General features: G+C 34.2%; 1 protein-coding gene across 1 annotated transcript in view; it reads left to right on the top strand.

Moving 5' to 3' along the window:
• The first annotated feature begins 9,279 nt into the window (after positions 1–9,279).
• LOC135134845 (uncharacterized) overlaps positions 9,280–21,547 on the top strand; it is a 72,437-nt gene continuing 60,169 nt past the window's right edge. Inside the window, exon 1 of the mRNA XM_064063699.1 lies at positions 9,280–10,119. Coding sequence (XP_063919769.1) covers positions 9,402–10,119 — 718 coding nt within the window. The 5' untranslated portion in view covers positions 9,280–9,401. The remainder of the gene's footprint in view (positions 10,120–21,547) is intronic.

Genomic DNA, 21,547 nt, shown 5'->3' with positions numbered 1-21,547 from the left:
CATTATTAACAAAAAGAACGACTGGTATTACCAAATTCAAGGACAACTTCACATTACCAGGAAAAAAGAATGTATTTTAGGTGTGTGGACTGGACCACAGAAAATGAAAGTGGAGTATATTTCAAGAGATGAGGAATTTTGGAAAATTCAGATGGAACCAAAGTTAACGAGTTTTATACAAAGTGTCTTCTACCAGAGCTTGTAGACCCACGCCGTATTAATATTAGAAATATGTATATATTTATAATGCAGCTCAGAATGCGTTGGATCCATAAATTATTCTTACCATAGGGGTGGTGAGGTGGACGTTTTTGTGACATGCGTTTAGAAGTGAGTAGGTGTTGACAACAAGGGCAAGTTGTCCGTTCTCAAGGACGAACTCTTAACTTTAGTAGGTGAAGTTATCCGGAATAAATATGAAGATGTCAATGGTTTAATTTCCAACGTAAATAAAGTATTTTTTAAGGCTCGTTTGAGGATCCAAGCCGTCCGGGAAGCTTTCCCGGATTGTTCATTGCCTCCAGAACCTGATCTGACAAGATAGCGTTCATGGATTGAAACGTCAATATATTAATGCGATCATTTTGACGATATAAAAAGGGTTTGTTTATTGCTATTCATAATTTTGTTGTGTAATTCTAAATTAAATGAAACATTTTAGGTTATTACAGAATTTGACTCCAGGACTCCAGTGTCGAAATTCATTTCCGATTGTCAATACTATTTCAAACAAATAAATTGGCTTATATAAAAACCCATTTTACCATATTTAAAAACAAGTATAACTACATTAGAGACCACTAGGCTGACCTTCAGTCACTCTATGGATATAGTAAAACAATTGTATGGACGATTGGAAGATACCCCGGGGAGAGTAGGTGAAGGTGTACCAAGAGCTTAAAATTGTCAGCAAAGTATTACAAGCCGAAAATGTAAAAAAAGATTTAAAAATGAAACCCATTGAAATTTCCAATTATAAATATTTTGCTTTAATATCGGGCGATGTTGAGAGATCCTTCTCTAGGTATAAAAATGTCCTAACAGACAAAAGGAAAAATTGTTCTGCCGAAAATTTAGAAAAATATTTAATTTGTTGTGCAAATTTTAATGAAGATTAGGATCGCTGATTATGTAAAATAATAAAATAAATATACAGGCTTTTAAAAACCAATTGTACAAATCAATTGAAATTAGGTACAGAGTACAAGAAGTTGTGCTCTAATTATTCGTCAAAAAAAAAATTTTTTTTGCTTCATTTGTTTTCGAGATGGAAGCTCAACTTGATTTTTTTTTTATACCGGGTCTCTGAAAATTGACGGAGTAACTCTCCACTGTACTCTTAATAATCAACTGGTGAGTCTGGGAAAAATAATAAAAAAAAATCCTTCTCACATTGGTAGAGTTATAATGATTATAAAATTGGTTCTTTTGCTACGTGTAACAGCTAAACAACACATTCATATCACAATAACTTGTCGTGACCATGTTTAAGTACCATTTCAGTCAGCATGTACAAAGATATGGTTGTGTGTTGTATGTTTGCCTGATATAAAGCGAAGCATTCATTAGCAAAAATCGAGTAAGCAGTTAAAAATGTTTGACGTATAAAAAATTATCAAAGTTTTCAAAACCCTTGATCTTTTGAGCTTTTAGTATTTTATTTTTTACGAATTTGAAAAAGTCTTGAGTGCTGCAATGTTTGGGTACCCATGGTATATGATTTTGGGAGCCCATGGAGACTTAGTTTTGTAAATTATCTACAAGAATTTTGGGGGACTTTGGTGTTTTATTTTTGGAAAATTCTGACCTGACCTGTTTTGAATTAATTTTGGGACCCCGTTGGTCTTTTTTTTGAAAAATTTAAAACAATCTTTAGGTTCTCAGCATACCTGTTTGGAAAGAATTTGAAAGTTGTTTGAAGCCTCTAGTGTCTTTACTTACAATAATTTAATTAAATGTCTTAGAGGATACGTCATTTGCCAAAATCAACCTTATCTTAGAAGGTACTAACCCCGCCCACCCACCTTCTCTTTCCTTAAAAATTGGTCTTATGTTAGCAGCTACTAGCCCCGCCCACCCACCCTCTCTTTTCTTAAAGGATATGTTATTTGCCAAAATCAGTTTTATCTAAGCAGGTTACTAGCCCCGCCCACCCACCCTCTCTTTTGTTAGGGGATATGTTATTTGCCAAAATCAGTTTTACCTTAGCAGGTACTAGTCCCACCCACCCACCCTCTCTTTTTTTAAAGGGCATTTCATTTACCAAAATCAGTTTTATCTTAGCAAGTACAGATGACTAACTTTTACAAAATTATTAAAATTTGGTAATTGAGGAACAATTCTCTAAGTCTAAGCACTATATGTTCCCGCAACAGCCTTAGGTATGCCTCAGAATTTAAATTTCCGTCAATAAAACTGTTTGAACTGATTTTCTACTAACATTGTGATTCGGCGCTAATTGTTGCACTGACGTTTCGGGATTTTCTGTTGTGTCTAGGAAGACATTAAGGGCATTTTCATCATTTGTAGCATGTTTTGGCCTGCCAGGTTTTGGACGTTCTTCAGTTTCAAGTAGATGTTATTTTAAAATTATTTTCAAAGGTATATAACTATGACATCTTTCTTTTTTCATTTAATCTTATTTAAAATAATTAATTTTGCCACTACAATCACAAGTGAAATTACCTCACTTGTGCTTTTTCTAAACTGTATATAGATATATTAAATTACGGAAAATTATCATGCGTGCTAATTTCACCCGTTTTCCAAACTTTCTCTATCCGTTACTTAAATTACAGCTTAAATTACAGATATTTTGAGCTTTTGTGCGTGAAGCAACCGTTAAGTGTGAAACCTAGAACACAAATAACACACTTCTAAGCCAAATAATCCAACTTTGCATCTGTCGCACTTTCAAATACGACATGCAAACCAACACATTCATCCAACAATCGAATTCCTCGGTGCCACACAGAATTATTTAATTAAATTAAAAGTGCATTATAATTTCCACAAAGCTTATAAAATCGGCGATCAAGCCCCCATTGTGTTCCCGTAAAAATCTCAACGTGCTAAATGTCTGTCCATTAAGCCTCAATTAAACCGTACCCATCCATAATTACCAAGGTTGGCAATCACTTGGTGGATTTTTCCTGAAAAAGCCCTCAATTTACATAAGCCGAGAAGGAGGTGCTTGCGTGGGTATGCGAATGTTGTAGAGGACGTGTCAGGTCATTAAGCTCATGAGACGTGTCGAAATCGGCTTTTCGGTTCATCCTCCACAATATTTTTCCACGTCGACTTTGGTGGCAGCTGCACAGACAATAAAAGGTGTCTTGCTTAATTATACACGGCCCTTCGGACCTCACACTATGATCACGCCCTGGAACGGCCCTAATACCTTACAGGGCGTTATTTATGCGGCCGATTTCGGAGTCATCAGTTGGCAAGCCGGGAGATGTGACGTCTACATTCAAGGGTTATTGATGAGGGTAGCGGGCAGAAAGGGATGATAAATAGGGCATGTATATTCGAATAATGAGAGGTAACACATAAGTAGTGAGAAAGTAAGGCTCATCAATTTTTTCGTTTGGGTCACTTTATTAAATTGTGACACAACGAACACAGGGGGAGATTTTTACAAATACCATAATAAAACTACTTCAGTTTCTGAAGAACTAAAGTAGTTATTTCCATTTTCAGTACTTACCTATAGTTTAATTTAGTTTAAGAGAAATATAGTTTTAAGTTTGACGAACATAAAATTAGATAAACACTAAGATAAGTAAGTTAAGTAAAAAAATAATAATTTTACTTACCGGTTGCTTAAATGAAAAATTCATCAATTTTATTTCAATAAATATTAAGACGTATGTCTATATTAAACCGTAAACTTAACCTCACTTTTTCATATAATAAAATTAACACTTTTCAATAACTCTGTCAAATGTCAGTTATACACAGTACTATGGACTAATAAAACACATAGATACGTTTTTCGTTTTTCGTCACGTCTTCTTCTATCAAAAAAATTACGTCAACTCGATCACTTTTTCAATTGAACGCCCCTTATAATTTTTTCTACTTAATTTAACTTACTAATTTACTTCGCAAAGAAAGCTTTCATATATTTTTTTGTATTTAAACTGAATGAAAAAATATTTGGACAAAGTTCTCAAGATAGACAAAATTGCTTAACAAAACAATTTTGGCAAAAAGTAGGTCGGAACTTGAACTTAAAAATGGCAACTAAGCTCAATTTAGGTTATGTTAAAACGCGAGATTGTAGGCAACTCATCACAACGTAAGTTGTATGCTCTAAGAACCGACCTACGTAATTTGGTGACGTAACGGGCAGAGAAAATTATATCAGAAATTTGAAACATCGCCTGGTATTTTATTCGAAAAAATTACTTTCAAACATGTAAATTTTATTTAAGTTTTTTTATCTGTATAATTCGTTCCAACTAGAGGTCATCTTAAGTTTTCAAAAAATGTTTTTCGTATGCTGTTTTATAGGTTACCTACGTAATGTCGGCGGTACTTGTAGAATCTAAGAAATAGTGAAAGAAGATTTGCTAATAGATAGACCACATACCTATGAGACCACCTGTACCTAGAAAAATTAATACTTAAGTATTAATTAATAATTAACTGTTAATTTTAAGAGATAGAATAAGATTATAATCAACATTAATGGAAAATAAATAATGTGAATAAACTACAGAAAAATTTGTATTGACTTTTTATTTCCCAAGCTTCTATGTTAGCTTTTGATAGGTGATGTTTTCTCGACATATCATAACTTCTGGAGCGTGAAAAATAGGTCTCCCATTTCTATTGTCTGCTGTTTATCGTTTATTTGTCAGTCGTTTGTCCTATATCATCTGTTTGTTACACAAAAACTACGAAACTACTGGACTGATTGTTGTGAAATTTTTGAACAATTTAAACGCTCTATCTCAAAATTTTGCTAGCTAAATCCTATTTAAATCTAATCTTTAAATTTATCTAATAGGTAGATCCTGATTTTTGGAAAAAACCCAAAAACATTTTACAATTCAACTAGAAATTACAAAATATCTCCTTTGAAATCTTGCCAACGTTTTAAGGTTATCGTAAATACTTACATAAAACTCGCTAATCTGTTTATCTCCTCCAAAAATCTGATGACGTCATCTCAAAATTTTGCTACATCAATTCTATCTAAAATGTGAAAAATAATATGAGGCTATAGACTTGTATTTTATCAATGCATTTATATTTTTTAGAAATGCTTATACAGAATGTCTCAAAAAAAAAATGAATGAGCAGTTTATTTGATTCATTAAATCAAAAACGACTTCGTATTTTTTTGAAATTTTAGAAATGTAATACAGTTATTAGTAGGTATTATAGTGTCTATAGTGTCGTATTAAACATTAAAAAATATAATAATAAACACAATCAAGGTAGATTCATAAATCACAAGTACACATTATAATTATATAAAAAGTTAAATAAGGCGATTTTAAAACACGTACTATTAAACATTTTCAAATGTTAATTTTGCCGTTTCCAAATTTAAATGTATCAAAAATACACAAGAATTTTTTACCGAATATAATATGCTACAAATTTGTTAACATTTTTATACCCTTTGTACCTATGTATTTTTTTTTTTGGTCTTTTTAATTTTTTCCTAGTAAACCCTTTTCATTTTTTTTTGATGATTTCGTTTTCACACTTCTGATTTTTCAAATTTCTGCGACCTACAAAAAATCCCACATTTGTTTTTTTTATAAGAAAGGCAAATTTGGATGACGTTCAAGTACTAATTTTCAACGAAGGTGATAATCAAGATTCAAACAATATCTGATACTCCATTAGGTATAAAATAAAAGAAAAAATGAACCGTCGACCTTCGTCGTAGCGATTATTCCGCAAAATCCACCTTCTCATTTACGAATTACGTTTCAATTGTGTCAAATTCGTCGACCTCTTCTACAAAGGCTTAAATTACAGGCCGCACTAAACTAAACCCGATTACTCCTAATGCGTCCCTGTGCCGCTATCACTCTCCCGAAAATTACGTAATTATTGTCGCCACAAAGCAACAATTTCTATCGTTTTAAACAATCGCCCATTAAAAGTAAATAAAATATAATTCAGCACGTTTATTACAATTTTATCGCTCGTTCTAAATCGCGCCGCCATTAAATCCTAACTTTCCTAATAATAGTAATAACAACAATAATTATATTCCCAGAGTACCATAGGTAAACCAGAATTTACATATTTATGGTTACGATAAGCGCTTTTCACCATTGCCCAATTATTTCCATGATAATTCAATTTTAACTGCCTCAAAATACCCACATGGTAGAACAGTGACAGTCGCCCCCTGCATTTTTCGGATTGTTTGATTGTGGGGCTCATTGTTTAAATATTATAATGACGACCTCCGAGATAAATAACCGCCATTAGCATTATTTGGTTTTTTAGACACAAGAGAGCGTGTGTGGTATTAAAATGTCCCATTCATTACTGTTAAATATGCGATCATGGTGGTGGTAATTATATATTTATGCGAAATGAATCTAGGGTAGATGGGACATAATTTATCATATGTGCTATCAACGCTTTCTATGGTGGAGGGACAAAAAGATGATGAGGGGTGCTGTGAGAAATGATGGCTGTTTTATTGGGACGTGCTGGGATACCTACATAAAAAAAATATTTATTTTTGTGAAAGAATTGAAAAATATATATTAGTCCTCAGACTGATAAATATATTCTAGAGGATCTTCATTACTCACCAGTACTTTCACTTTAAGGACTTGTTCTAATGAATAAAGTTATAAATTTTTCATTAAATAGATGCCTTAAGCCATAATCAAGACATCGTACGCCGACCTTCCAGTTTAAGACGTTATTCTGATTTTAATAACATTTGACTTCCTTCGCCTTCGTGCTTCCGAAGTACAGGTTATACAAGTCTTAATTAATGGAACATTTTATACTTAGGAAGAATATTTACTCTATAATTTGAATAATTTATGGTGTATGTAAAACCATAAAATTGATCATCATGAAAATTATTATTTTAACTATAATTAAAGTTATTTTTTGTGGAAAATAGGTGAATAACGTTAATTATAAAAGGTGTAAAAGCAAGATCTTTAGTTTAAAGTAAAATCTTCTCAACAAAAAAATCTATCAGCCACTTGCAGCACCTGTTATCAATTGCTAACGGTGGAAACGTTTAGAACGCGTCTAACTCCACAGGAATGAGGCCTATTTTTTAAGACAAATTTGATTACAGATTTTTTGAACAAATGTATCGAAAGTATGAATTTGTGTCTATTTTAGAGACCATTGTTTCTCTGAAAGACACAAAGGTTCTATGAATCCGACGTATCCATAATCCATATTTCCAAACTTTATGTGACAGCAATACAGTTCTAGACAACTAGTAGTGGATATTTAGAATTTAGAATGAGTCATCAAACAGAATAGGGGTGGGTGGGTGGGGCCAATTTTGACTTTGTTTTAAATCTTACATACAGTAAATAAAATAAGTCAATGAAAGGAGGTGGGCGGAGCTGAAATTCGCTTTTTCTACAGTCTTATAAGCAAGCAGTAGCCCCGCCCAATCACCCACTACTTTTCTAGAAAATATAGCATCTGCCAAAATCAGTCTTTTCTTAGCAAAAAAAAAACATTTACAACCTTATCTATTATTTTTCAAAAAAAGCTTAAGATGTGTGCACCAGATGATTTTAAGATGATGTCATACATTTTTTAAAAGGGATGAATATAAAATGCATTTTCAAAATTTGTCTATTAGTTTAAGGGGAGCACACCAATTTGGTCAGAGTTTTACCACTTTTACGATAATATTAAAGAACCGGAAAATAAGCTGCGTTTTCGTATTCTACTACAATCTTTGCGGATACAAAAAATCTTGCAATAAAAGTTCGACAAAATAACTTTATTACAATATTTACTTTGATTATTATTTGGAAAGTGCCGACACGTCACAATTAAATAAAGCCACTCTTATTATGTTATCTACAAATTAAATAGTAGTTGACATTAATAGATATTGTTAAAAGCAATATTTTATAAGCGTAATATTTGTAAAATAACTAATGAATTTTACAAATGTGGAATTTAATTTGTAAAACATGTTTCACTGTGGCCTAGTTCTCATTACATTTAAATTCAGATAGATATATCACTTATTACTTATTACCATGTTTAATATGGTTTTTGTTACACTTATAAATGTGAAATATAAAATAAAATACTTATCTTAGGTTCGAAAAAGATGATGAAAATAAACAATCCGTAAATATAGTGGCAATGGGATAAGACTGTTACCAAAAAAGCTGTTACATGACAACTACTTAACGTAATTCCTTACCTACTTAAATACCACGTCAAATAAATAATAAAAAATCAAATTAAAATTAGTTGAATAATGTTCAAAAAATTTCAGGTTTGCAGTTGGCCGAAATTTTAGCAACTCTGTTCGATAAAAATCGGTTTCTTCAAATTTACCTTTCTCCTTCAATAAAAAAATCTTCACGAGGACTAGATACCAAAAAACCTAATTACCACAGAATATCAGGAAATGTTGCAACAACTCCGGTGATTTATAGCCCCGAAAGGATGTCTTTGAATGCACAATCTTTTCCACCATCTGATTTATAGCCATCACTTAACTCTCCCGTTCCAAACCTGAGACAAAGAAACAGAAAAAAAATCCCTGACTGATGGCAGTATTAATATATCTGTCATTTTTTAAATTACGAAAGCCTTGGCAATTTGCCACATTTTTCCCTACCGCGCTCATCCCATGCACCCAATTAATTAGTCCCATCACCATCTGCTCCACTCCGATCCCATCTCGCCGCCTCTGATCCCAAATTTCCATAAAGTTATCCGAATTTATGAAAGCAGCCATGTCTCCTTCACCCATAAACCAAAATAATTTACATTAAGCACATGCTAAATCTTCCCCTAAAACAAAATCCCATTTATCTCCAGAGAAACAAATGATATAAACGGTTTTATACAAATTAGACACTTGATTGGTAGGCCGTGACAAGAGCCGAAATCCCCCACGCCACGCCCCCGTCCAATCAGCTCGTCCGTCGGCATTTTTACAAAGAGCCTCGCTCTTCCTGCCCGCTCGCCATTGGGGCGCATTTTAAACGGTAGGCGTGGCCGGCTAAAGAGCCAGTGTTGACTAGATTGGCAACTAGACGTTCACTTGTTACCAGATCTGTTAAAGATAGGAAGGTTTAACACGTGTCGGGTCCGATCCGCTAACGAGAGGGTTCATTCGAGAAAAAAGTGGTTCCGTAGATAAAATGGCGGCGAAAAATCGAAAGTGAACATGTGTGTGCGACTCGATGGACCAGTGGTGTAAAATGCAAGATAGCGAGTCCCTATCGCCCAAAAGTACCACCAACCAGATGTCCCCGTACCTAGGTTCCAAGTACGAGAGCCCCATTTCGTCGCGGACGCCCAGTCCGGCCCTAGAGGGCCCCAAGTTCGTCTCGGACGACGAAATCAGCGTGGGCTGCCCCAGCCCCGTGCGCTCGAGGGAGTCCAGTCCCGGATACGTCGGCTGCAGGTGCCCGGACGCGGACCCGGACCCGGAGGAGTACTTCAAGCCCTTGAAGAAGCTCAAAATGCTCGAAACGGAGCGCAGAATCTCTCCGACGGTAGAAATCGAGGAGCGGACGGACGGAGTCAAGAGCTTCTCCATCGTGGATATCCTCAACCACAAGCCCTCCAAGGCGCAGAACGCGCGGATCGTAAGGCCGTGGGACATAGACCCTGATGTTGAGGCACAGCAAAGGCTCGAAACGTTTCACAGGCATCTCAAAGTGCAGCAGTTGGCGTTGTTGAGGCCGGAATTCGCGACTTTTAATGCGAGCTACACGTCGGAAACAGGAAGTGATAGGTCCTCGAGTGTCGCGAGCGATTGTTGTTCGCCGGATATTGTGCCAGCGGCGGCGCAGAGGCACAGACAACAGGGGAAGCAGCCGGGGGCGACGCCACTGGATGCGCTCTTCCAGATGACGTCGAAGACGTTTGATTCGAGCTCAGGGGAGACTAGTGCTGGTGAGTAGAATTTTTGTGAAGTCAAATTACACCAAGAAAAAGAGTTGTTGCAAAAACACGCTGTATTGGAACGTCAAAAAACCAAATAGAATTGTGTTATTGTTTGTTTGTTTTTTTATTCATTGTGGAATTAATTTTTAATAAGAACGATGATAATCGAAAAGTAAATTATTGTGTTACTGTCTATAATAAGCAAAAAATTAAATTAAATATTCACACGGGATGGTGATTAAAATAAATGAGAACAGTAGTTTCCTCATGGTTTTTTCCATATATGAGACTTCAGTTAGATTTTGGTTTAAAATATTAAAAATGTTTACTAACGATATGAGTTTATCTTTTGGGATTTTTTTTGTGTCCAATTAATCAATTAGTCTTCGCTACTAGACTATATCTAATTGGATCTATTGTTATTTAATTGGTGTGTTTGAATAACAAACGATTTAAGTAACACACCTAATTCTGTATAGAAACACAATAACAAAAAAATGTTTTAAAGCTCCAACTGTAAGAATATCTACTTTGTATGTCTTGTATTATTGAGCATGTATATTATTATCACACTTTATTAATATTAATTTAATCTCGCAATAATTATATTCCATAATTTCAAAATATGTACACATTGTAATTTTAAAAAATACGTGTTGTAAATTATATGTATTTACGTATAACAAGTGGAAAATTAATATTTTAAAGAGTACAGTAATTTTTATGTCAATACTGTATATTTTTATTATTGTGTTCCAGAAGTTTTATATACAAAACATTTGTCAAAATATCGTAGTTGTTTTCAAAAATACAAAAAAGCGATTTGAACCACTGTTCACATTCAAACCTGCCTCCACCTGCGTCTACAACATAATGTAAATTTTTCAAATGTAACTAATATTTGAAAGCAAAATAAATGCTCCGGAACAAGTTATACTTTCTCAGAATTGTACGTAACAGCTATATATGTATAGGAGAGACGAATTCATTAAAAAATAGTAATGGGAAGCGTTTTATCTTTTTAGCTTATCAAGCCACAAAAAATTTTTGAAACCACTAGTCATTCTGTTCTCATTTAATTTAAATTAACTGTCTGCTGATATTTGCTTTAACCATTTTCGCGGAATTTTTGAAAGTGGTAAACAATGAGAAAGGTATCAAGCTTTAACACAAAACCAGACGAAAAAAAAAAAGGTTTTGGTTAGGCTTTAAAACTTCAGTTGAAATTTTTGACAGTGCGGTATACAAGTTCTATCAGTGTATTTGGTTGAAATTAAGAATGATAAATGCGTTCTGGTATTACAATATTGTTGAAAAGAAATTACTTTTAAATCTAAAATCCAGAGTTGATCATTTAATTATACATAGTTGAAAACTTAAGACTTATCTCCCATTTATTTCAAGTTTTAGAACCACTGGATCTTCTATTCTTAGCATAATAATCCATACAAAAATTTTTAATCACTTGTCTTCTAACATCTGCTGCAGTTATTGTGAAGAAATTTTTTAACGTCGTCAAAGAACGTGTTCTATGCTGTACGTTCTGTACTCTTATACTGTGCGATCAAAAAATGTGTTGTTATAGCTTGAGTAGGTTTTGACGTTAGATAGCTATTTTTGATGTAGGTAATTGACATACAAAAATAGGTGCAAAATGTAGAGCCAACTGTAAACATAAAATTTTCTTCAAAATTACCTTACATTTGCAGCTTATATCATTTTTTGCCATTTTTTTTTCTGCCTGGGGGTATACATTATTGTCTTTTAAATGATACGTATACGCAAATTTTTTTCTACAACTTGAACAACCCGGAATTTGAAGAATGAAAAAAAATTACGAGCAATTAGCAGATAAGTGTTGTTCATTATCATATACACCAAAAAATTCTACAAAGAAAAATTCTCGAACGTCGAGAACCTGTATTTTAGTTGTGGTTCAGGCTATTACCAAATTAAAAAAAACTTTACATAGCAAACCGTAATAAACCATGAAAAACAAATTTAAATTCTTGGTCAAGTATACAACAGAATAATTTTGAGCATGCAATTAAAACAACGGACTCTAGGCATCCCATAGTTCACTAAAATATAGTTGTAAATCTTTAGAGTGACTAAGGAGTGAATATAAACAACGAAGTTACCGAATCTCCGTATATTTATGCTTTCGAAGAGATATATTATTGTTTCAAAAAACAAAACTAAATCATGTCATGTCCAATAAATAAATCTAACCTTTAACGTTTCGACTTATTATTAATGCAGACTAGAACTGGAATCGAACCTCACACAAAAAAATCTCCCAGTAGCTACGAACATCATCAGGATCATTAATATACTTTAATACCTATATGTCACAAACAAGCAGCAATTTTAAATGAATGATTAAACATTTAAGTATGTCTAACCATTTACCACTGCTGCCAAAACAAACAGTTTCACGATCGATACAGTTTGATTATTTGCATAGGCAACGGTAGCGCCTAGGCAATCAACCACTGAACTACTTTTCACATTTTGAAACATTTTATCGATTTTGCACAAACATTTGTTCGTGTTGTTATTGTGAATTGTGTAATCGCTACCACATTAAGAATGTGTAAATATATACAAGAGCTTTGTTCTGCCGTCGCTTACAAACAATGCCTCGACGATTTTTAACTCACTGGATTCAATAGTATCACTGGATAATTTAAAAGTGATATTAGCATAGCAGAAAAACGTTATTAAAATATCGTTTTTTAACATCGACGGAAACAGCAGAGTCATGTTTTAATTGCTTTTGTCTGTGGCTGGTCTAGTCCGAGAGATCAATTAGGAAGCCGCCAAATTCCCTCATTTTTATTTGGGTTTTTAGAGGAGTGCCATTAAAGGATCTTAATTAGAAATTTCAATGCGGTGACGTTTAAAAAAGAAAAATCGAAATCTTTCTGCTAATTCGTAACCGGTTAAACATACAATGTTTTTTCGGTAATTTGTCGTAGGTAAGCATTAACGCTTTTGGACATGTCCTTTTTACATATTTATGTTTTATTTATGCTTTATCGTAAACCACGCCTTTCAAGTCAACCTTTAAAGTCCGTATAATTGAGGTTTTACGCAAAAACATTTGGTTAATAATATATTATTTAAAAACCCCTACAGCACTGTTCGCAAATTTGGTGTTCCAGTGCTACAAGAAATCATCTGAGTCGAATAAATCTTCAAGTGAAAATAGCGAGTTTTACTTTAGTATAATTTTGTTGTAGTTTTTCATTTTCAGGGTTTTATGTCTTATAATTGTCATTCGTTTATTCTCAGAGAAACGACTTTCTTTTGTTTTCGACAATGTTTTTGAATTTGTTGTAGTCATATGACTAAGAAACGGTCATAATTTTACATAAATTTATGATACAACCTTTAAAACTCAATTGTTTTGCACTGGAAAAAGTTTCATTCATTTATTTCTGGGATTATACAGAGCCCAAATCTAAAACATATACAGAGAAAAATGTCACAGTACCTACGTCATGACATTCATGTAATCTTAAAAAAAATACTCGCTTGAAATTCGTTTTTTATATTTTCAACAACTGAACAAAGTAGATTTTTGATATTGGAAATTTCATATGTGTAAATAAGTATAGGTATGTATGTTAAAATTCTACTGTTTGTTTAAAAATTCAAAATTCGGGTTTAAATTTTAAATAAGTACATAATAAAACGCTACCGGTTAAAAATATATGTGAATAAAATAAAAATCGGAAGTATAGTGAAAACAAATACTTGGACAGGTAAGTTTTCTATAGAATTAATTTTAAGAATAAATCTGAAACACATCCTATGAAGTTATTACAATAAGCCTAATTATTTCAAAAGAAAAAAAATTATATAAAGTTATTTAGACGCATTTTTCCTCTCTCCCAAAGGACACTTCGTTTTAAAGAAATCCAATTTCTTAGGCAAATATAGAGTGATGTTTTAAATTTCTGCTCTAGTTACCCATGACACTTGCTTATGTCATCAGTTTCAGTTTCACTGTTGATATAAACATTATAGGTAACTAAAACAGAAATTTAAAAAATCACCCGGTATAAAATTTAAGTCTTTCTATAAAAATACATCATCAGTTTTTTAATAGCGATAAATATAATATCAGATTTGGTACGTACAATGTAACACTAATAGCAACAATACTGTGTACCCAGAATATTGGAAAAATTAAGGAAACCGCTTTAGAATTAATCTATGAAACAATTCTACTAATTTTTTGGAACATCTTATATAAAAAAAATGATTTAAAGTTGTTTAGACAGAACGTCCCGAACACCTGAAGTCAAACATTCAACAAATTCAATAAAAAAGTTGACTAGGATGGGATTCCAACCCACTCGGCAGAGCTAAAGTTCAGCCACTAGCCCACAACGTACTGATTTCCCGCAAGACGGATATCGGTTCTATGAAACATGTGGCAAATATTCGGTGAACAATTTCGTAATCAAATAACAAATCAAGGCGGATTCATAAACGACCAGTTCAGGTGTAAGTTACTTTATAAAATTTAAACAATATTTACTACGCAAAATGTTGATGTGAATGGCCGATTTACCAGTTTTGTGATAGTCCTAAAGTATACCCAAAATTTCAGAGTCATCGGTTTTGAAATTCCTAAGTTCAATTGCAAATAATGTGTGTTGTATAATTTTAATTTTATTTGAAAGTTCAGCACACACAAAGGTAAAAATGTGGGTGAATTAATAAATCACAGCGTAGAAGCATATTACTTAGCAAAATTTTGAGCTGTCGTCATCGAATTTTTGGTGGGGATGATTAGGCAAATCTTGGTGTATTTTGTCATGCTAAAATGACACTAAAATTTCCTAACAATCAGTCTAGTAGTTTTCAAGATCACCGATCTCCAATATGCGACAAATAGACGACGGATATTCGGAAATGCTAATTTGACAGTCTAAAATAAAAATTTTCTGGAAATAATAAATGAACTCTTGCTTTCTTTAACCCCCAAAAAATGTTAATTCTCCTTTAAAAATGTTTCAGAAGTGCCTAAAAAAGCATTAGTTACATTTCAGGTGAAAATATTCGTTTTCATAATTGCGATTCTTATTCAAGTTGGCTCAAAAAAAAAACGATTATACAGGGTGGAATATTTTTAATACTTTTTTATTTTTTCTTTTTAATTTCCATCTTCCTGGAGTAGTTCTGACTATTAAACTTCCTTGTTGCACTGTGCAAATGCAAATATAATAAATTCAGTAATTATTAAGGATGTTGTGAGAGCATAATTATTGGTAATTATTCTTTATATTGTTATTATGATTTCTAGCACCGATATATATTCCGTTTTCAAAAAAAAAAAGACATTTGGGATTCTTTCTTGGTGGTCACAAAGGTGATATTTATAAGAAAATAATTGTTATTCAGGTGCCGCCTCTCCTTAAAACTTATCTGACGATCTGATACTAGTATGCACTGACATAATAAGGGCGTTCGTTGGTGTGAAAATTAACAACGCAGTCTGTATTCAAGATTAAATATATGTCGCAAGCATGGCAATTTTGTCGCTTATTGCACACCATATATGGTCCTCAATTCATCACCTTGCATTAAAATAACTTAAAAATTGGTGGTTATAAGTACACTTTTCGATTTTAAACTCCTTGTAAACAAGCCTTTGATGGACCAAAGTGTAAGTATATGAACGTTTTCAAAAAGGCGGCAAAACGCAAATTCACTTTCAGAGTCTATAATATACAAAGTAATTTATGTTTTCTTAACGTTTCACAGAATCCGATTTCTCGAAAAATAAACGATTTATAATCTCGAAGAAGTTGATTAGCTATGCTTTGGTCCAGCTGAGCCGGATGAAGAGCATCAGCGTGAAACCCTGGCAATCCCGTGTAAAAAAGCGATTGTAATTGCAGTGAATATTAACTGAACTGGTAGAATATCAGCAAAATTGCATCGATTTTTTACTGTGCTACTTCGTTTAAAGGCCCATAAATCTTACATCGGCGATCCGCTCCTCGGCCGCCACTCATCGAATTCTTGTCGTTTCCAAGGGCTCCTCGGCCCACGTCTCCGTTTAAAAATAAACCCGTTTTTAACCATCCTAGTCCAGTCCTTGTTATTATAAGTTATGTGTTTCGCGGCGCGTTTCCACCCGGCAATTATAAAGTACTTAGAAGTTTTCTGACACCTTGCTCGTGGGTCTTTTCGTTCTCTCCTAACGATTTCGCATTACATATGCAAATGATCGCTTTTCAGACTTTGATGTGTGTATTAGGAGCCGCTCGATACGCCAAAAATTTCCTTAGCACCGTTACACAAGTCGTGCTGGTCGCCGCCTCATTCGCCGTGATGGATGAATCTCCCGGATCATTACGAAGAAAGTTTGCCGCTTCCTATTGATCGGAGAGAGGACCTCACACGGCGGCCAGTTTTAATTTGAGGCTTTGAAACACCTGATTATTATTGACGGAGGTATTTTTATAATAGAAGTCGGTACTTTTTTTAAATGAAGTTGTTCCGCTGCTATTCGATACTTTTCTAATAAACTACATCGAATGTGCTCCACTTGTTCGATTTGGCAACCGGATTTATGGCTCCATTAAGTTTCAATAGGTCTCAAGTCGGGAATATCCGTGCCGTATCGATTATATAATTTGGCCCGAGGTGCCAATGCTGGGCTGTTTTTAGTTTCTCCCATAAATCTAAGCCACGGCGCTATTATTGAATTGTTCGATGAAATATTAAAAGTGCGATTGCAAAGATAAGTGTCCAACGATGCATAAAAAATGAGGATTTTATTAAGAAACGATTAAGCTTGATTGCTATCGCTGAACAATAGGAGAGCGAGAAGCAAATTGAAAAATCTCACCTGAGATTAATACGCGATTTTTATTCCGCGATATTCATTTATATTGTTTTTATTGACGTAAACTTCTGCATCCTGTGCAAAGGAAATTTCAAACGATTTATTTTTGAAGGGGATCAAAGTGTGTAGTAAAATCTATTAAAAACGTTATTACGAGTAAATATTGATAGAGAAATAGTCACTCTTCAGTTTAAAATTAAAACATAACCGTAAAATTCATTTAGGTTGTGTATACTTCGTATTTATGTTAGAGGTTGTTATTTTGGGGAATTATCGAAAAACTTGTGCTTTTTCAATTCGATTTTTTAAAATATTTATATTCGCTGTAAACTATGTCATGTTATTTACATGCGAGATCTAATTGATTTGTACCGCAATCACTGCGAGGTAATTGTTTTCCTAAAATCTTAATTTCAATTCAATATTAATTAAACTTAATTTCAAGGTGGACACCATCAATAATAATTAATAATTTTTCCATTTCGCTGTGTTAAAAAAGTTGAGTAAAATTATATTTTGTCAGTTTTCTAATTTTAAATAAAGTGGTTATGGGATCTGTTTATTAGCATATTTTATGAGAACTAGTCATAGCTATAAGTGGAAATAGCATCAGCCGATTTCGGTTATGTAGAACCAAACAAATAATTTCGAGCTAAAACTGAGCAAAAGGGGGCAAAAATGATTACTAAGTTAAGAGAGAAAAAAGTTTGGGAAAGGCTGCTTTATAACAGTAATAAAAACAGGTGTTCGAATAATACACCAAATAGGATATAATTAATTATGGTCAACTTTTATTTTTATTAATCCTGCTGGGATAATGAGGTTTCTACACTCTTTGTACGTAGAGTTCAAATTCGTGCTTCATATTTTTGACAAAGACATCGGATCCATAGTGACCAATAAAAAGTAGTTTTCTCTAATAGACATTCGAAAGTGTAAAGGACCACCCTTGTCACCTAGCACGCCAATTTTCCCCCACCTTCCTTAGTCGAAATTTCCCAAATACCATCTCCCGACCTTTGAAACGTCAATCTGATGGGCAAATTGCCGTGGTTAGTTAATAGATCGATAATAGAACCCAGGAAAGTGGCAATTAAACTAATTAGCCAACAACAATACCCCCGAAAAAACCCGATCAGATTACCCGGCAGCTTGTCAAATTAATGTCCTGCCATCACCAATTAAATCAAAGATCAATCCGAAGAATGCGTTCGAAACGTTGTCTTACAAGATTTTCGGATTACAAGCGTCCGTATCAGTGACTTAAGAATGTGATTAAGTTAAACTGGCGATACACGCGGAGAAAAAACGAAGGAAAGCGCCAGACTGTGACGTCGTCGAAGCGCGAGAGGACGATGCTGTTTCACATTCTCGCCGACGGTGTGCGGAGACTGTGGCCGTTCGGCCGCGGCACAGGCGCGGACCGTCACAGTCTCAGCGTTGGCAGGTATTTTTCGAGATCAAAGGTGCCGCGGATGCCCCGAGCGACGGTTCACACTAATTGGAGAGCTAGATGGTCAAAGAAGCCGATGGTACTGAATATTGAGCGTTTTCTGGCTAATTGAGTGACCAACAACTTTATATTATGCGGTATCACACACTCACCAAGACGATGGAGTTTTTGTTGTGGTGTTCTTGGACCGAGGAGCGACAATGAGAGGTCTGTTTTCGGTGCGGACGCGCTATTACATTGATTTAACACTCGAGAGCTAATTGGATATGAAGGAAAAACGGAAACCACCAAGGGAGCGGCGGCGAGGCGGCGGGAAAATGAAGGATTCGGATGATGCGATCTGAGCGATGAATGCACTCCAAGGAAAAAAATGACGTATCAAAAAAATTTCTTAAATTTCAGAAATAAATATCCACTGCAGTTCGTCGGTAAATCACAGACCACGAGTCAAAAATAAAAACACAACCACAAGCTCGACCTTTCTTTTACGACTTCACGACCTCCGTACCTTAATCGATTCCTCACTCACAAAACTCTTAAAATTCTAATGTAATGCATTCGAAAGAGCTCTAAAACTGCATCAGCTTATTAAACACCGACCATGAGTGGAAATTATCCTCACATTCTAATTTATGACTCGTCACTCCATCTAATAAATTTGTCAACAACGCATCTTTAAAAAATAAATTAATTCCGTCCAAACAGTTGTGACACAACATTTAAATTTCCACTGATGTAATTCTCAAATTCCCGCAGGTGTTCGTTCGCCCGTCCGATTCTTTCATGTCCTGATACATTTCCATCTCATAAATTGATCCAATTTTCAATTCAATTTCGGCACAGCCAAATCAGTATAGCAGAAATGAATCAGTTTTAGTTCATTTAGCCTTTCTTTGCTTTGTCAAGAAAGGCGCTGTTTGATTTGTGTCGATTTCTTAAATATTCATGTTAGTGATACAAAATATCGTGACATTTGCATGCTAAATCTAATTAGTTTTTGCCCCTATCACCTCAATTTAATTAATTGTTTACCGAAAATGATGGACTTTTAATAAAAATCAATCAGGAATCATTTTTTTTGTTAATTTGTTATTTTAAAACTTTGTGATGGATGAAACAATGTGCACATTTTGTATAAATTCCATCGGCGTCCGGTCGTATCGAACAACTTTATAAGAATGTCGCTAAATTGTCGGTTTCGCAGAAATCTGCCCATCCCGGCAAAAACCCCAGCAAAAAGCCCATCCCGGCGTGTTCCATCGATTACCATCAAACTACCATAGACACGTAAAGTACGTGTCGCGTTTAAAGTCAGTAGCGCGCCGCTCGGTACCACCATCATCACGTCTTGTGATTTTTTGTCGGCGTGATTTTAGCGTTCGGTAGCCGTACACGTAGCCCCAACCGCAATTATTTTTAAATTGTGAGAACGCGGTGGTTGTAACCGATCACAACCGTCTACCATTCCACCCGAGCGGTTACGTAACTTTCTCATGCGCCCGCACGTTCGCATTTTTCCCAGAGTGAAATGCGGCGGTTTTTCGAAAAAAAGGTCGCAGGATTGATGAAAAACTCAACGGTTTCTTGTTAACTTAAGCAGGTTGTGATTGAGCGTTCCGTGTCGGTGAGATTGTGAAACGGGTGTGCATATGCCGCTTTTATTTTTTTAAGTCGGATCGATTTGGAGGCTCCGCTGGAATTGAATTCAAAATTGATTCAATTTGTGGGATGGAGATTTAATGATATCAAAACATGGACGAATCGGATGGGTGAACACCTGCGGGAATTTGAGAATTACATTAGTGGAAATTTAAACGTTATGTCACGACGGTTTAGGCGGTGGAGTTTTTTTAGGTAACACATACAGTGTGGCCTAAAATAATTCCATTTCCTTCGCAGCACGAGAAAAAAATTCTACATTCCCATTTAGTTGAATTTTATTTCATGTTCTTTGTAGCACTCTAAATTGATATTTTACCGATTTCTTCTTTCTTTTTCTGTAATCGAGTCATTTTGTCATAAATTTTTTATTTTTATTTATTTATAAGTCGCCTGTCTATCTATTTACTCTCTGTCAGTTGCAAATTTTATTAAACAAAAACTGTCCGAAATCAATTGGACTAATTTCTGTGGAATTTTGGGATTTATATTTTTATGTAGATGTTTAAAAACTAAACAAGAATTGTTTGTTTATCTTCATCAAGAATTTGACTCTTATGTCATGATTTTGATAATCAAATATTGGGTGATTTGTTTTCAAAAAGTTTGCTTCTAAACTTATTTTTGAAAAATTCGAAAAAATGTTACCGCTACTGATATTTTGCTTTTGAAAGAATTTGGAAGAATCTTGGGACGTTTTTGTATTTTTTTTATAGATTCTAAAAACAATTTTGGGGGATTCCTGATTATTTTTGGAAGAATACAAAAGATCCTGGAGGTCCCAGTGTTTTTTTTTAATGTAAAAAATTCGTAGGGGCCATTGGTGTATTATGTACTAAAGAATTCTAAAAGATCCTGGGGATTCCTGATGGTGGTTTTGCAAGAGTTTTAAAGATCTTCGGGATCTTTGTCTTTTTTTAAAGAATGTCAAAATATTCAATGTCGTTATGTCGTATATTTAGAAGAACTCGAAAAATCTTGGAGAGTCTTGTTTTCTTTTTGGAAAAGTTTACAAAAACCTGGAGCTCTTAGTGTCTTTTTTTAAGAATGTGAAAAAATTATGGAGGGGGGGCTGGTGTCTTACATACGCAAGAATTCTGAAAAATCTTGGAGATTCTTGATGGTGATCTACATATTTTTGATCTTAAGAATCTTAGGGGTCGTGGTATTTTTTTAAAGAATGTGGAAATGTCTATATTTCCTGGTGTATGTATTTAACATGGTTTCAAAGAAATTTGAAAAAAAAAATGAATTCGAAAAGATTTTGGCCACCTGATAGTGTTTTGTTTTTAAAAAAACTTCCGAGTCCTAGTGCCTTTCTTTTCAAAAAATGTGAAAATATTTAAGGGTGTTGTGGTGTCCTATTTTTGAGAAAATTAGATTTTTTAAAAAAACTTGGGAGACTCTAATTTCTTTCTTTTAAAAGAGTGTGAAAAAGTTTTGGGGTCGATGAT

This window comes from Zophobas morio, unplaced genomic scaffold (assembly GCF_036711695.1).
Source record: "Zophobas morio isolate AGI-343-1 ecotype UQ-CSIRO unplaced genomic scaffold, CSIRO_AGI_Zmor_V1 ptg000004l, whole genome shotgun sequence".
NCBI classification, from domain to species: domain Eukaryota; kingdom Metazoa; phylum Arthropoda; class Insecta; order Coleoptera; family Tenebrionidae; genus Zophobas; species Zophobas morio.
This window is presented reverse-complemented; position numbering and strand designations above follow the sequence as displayed.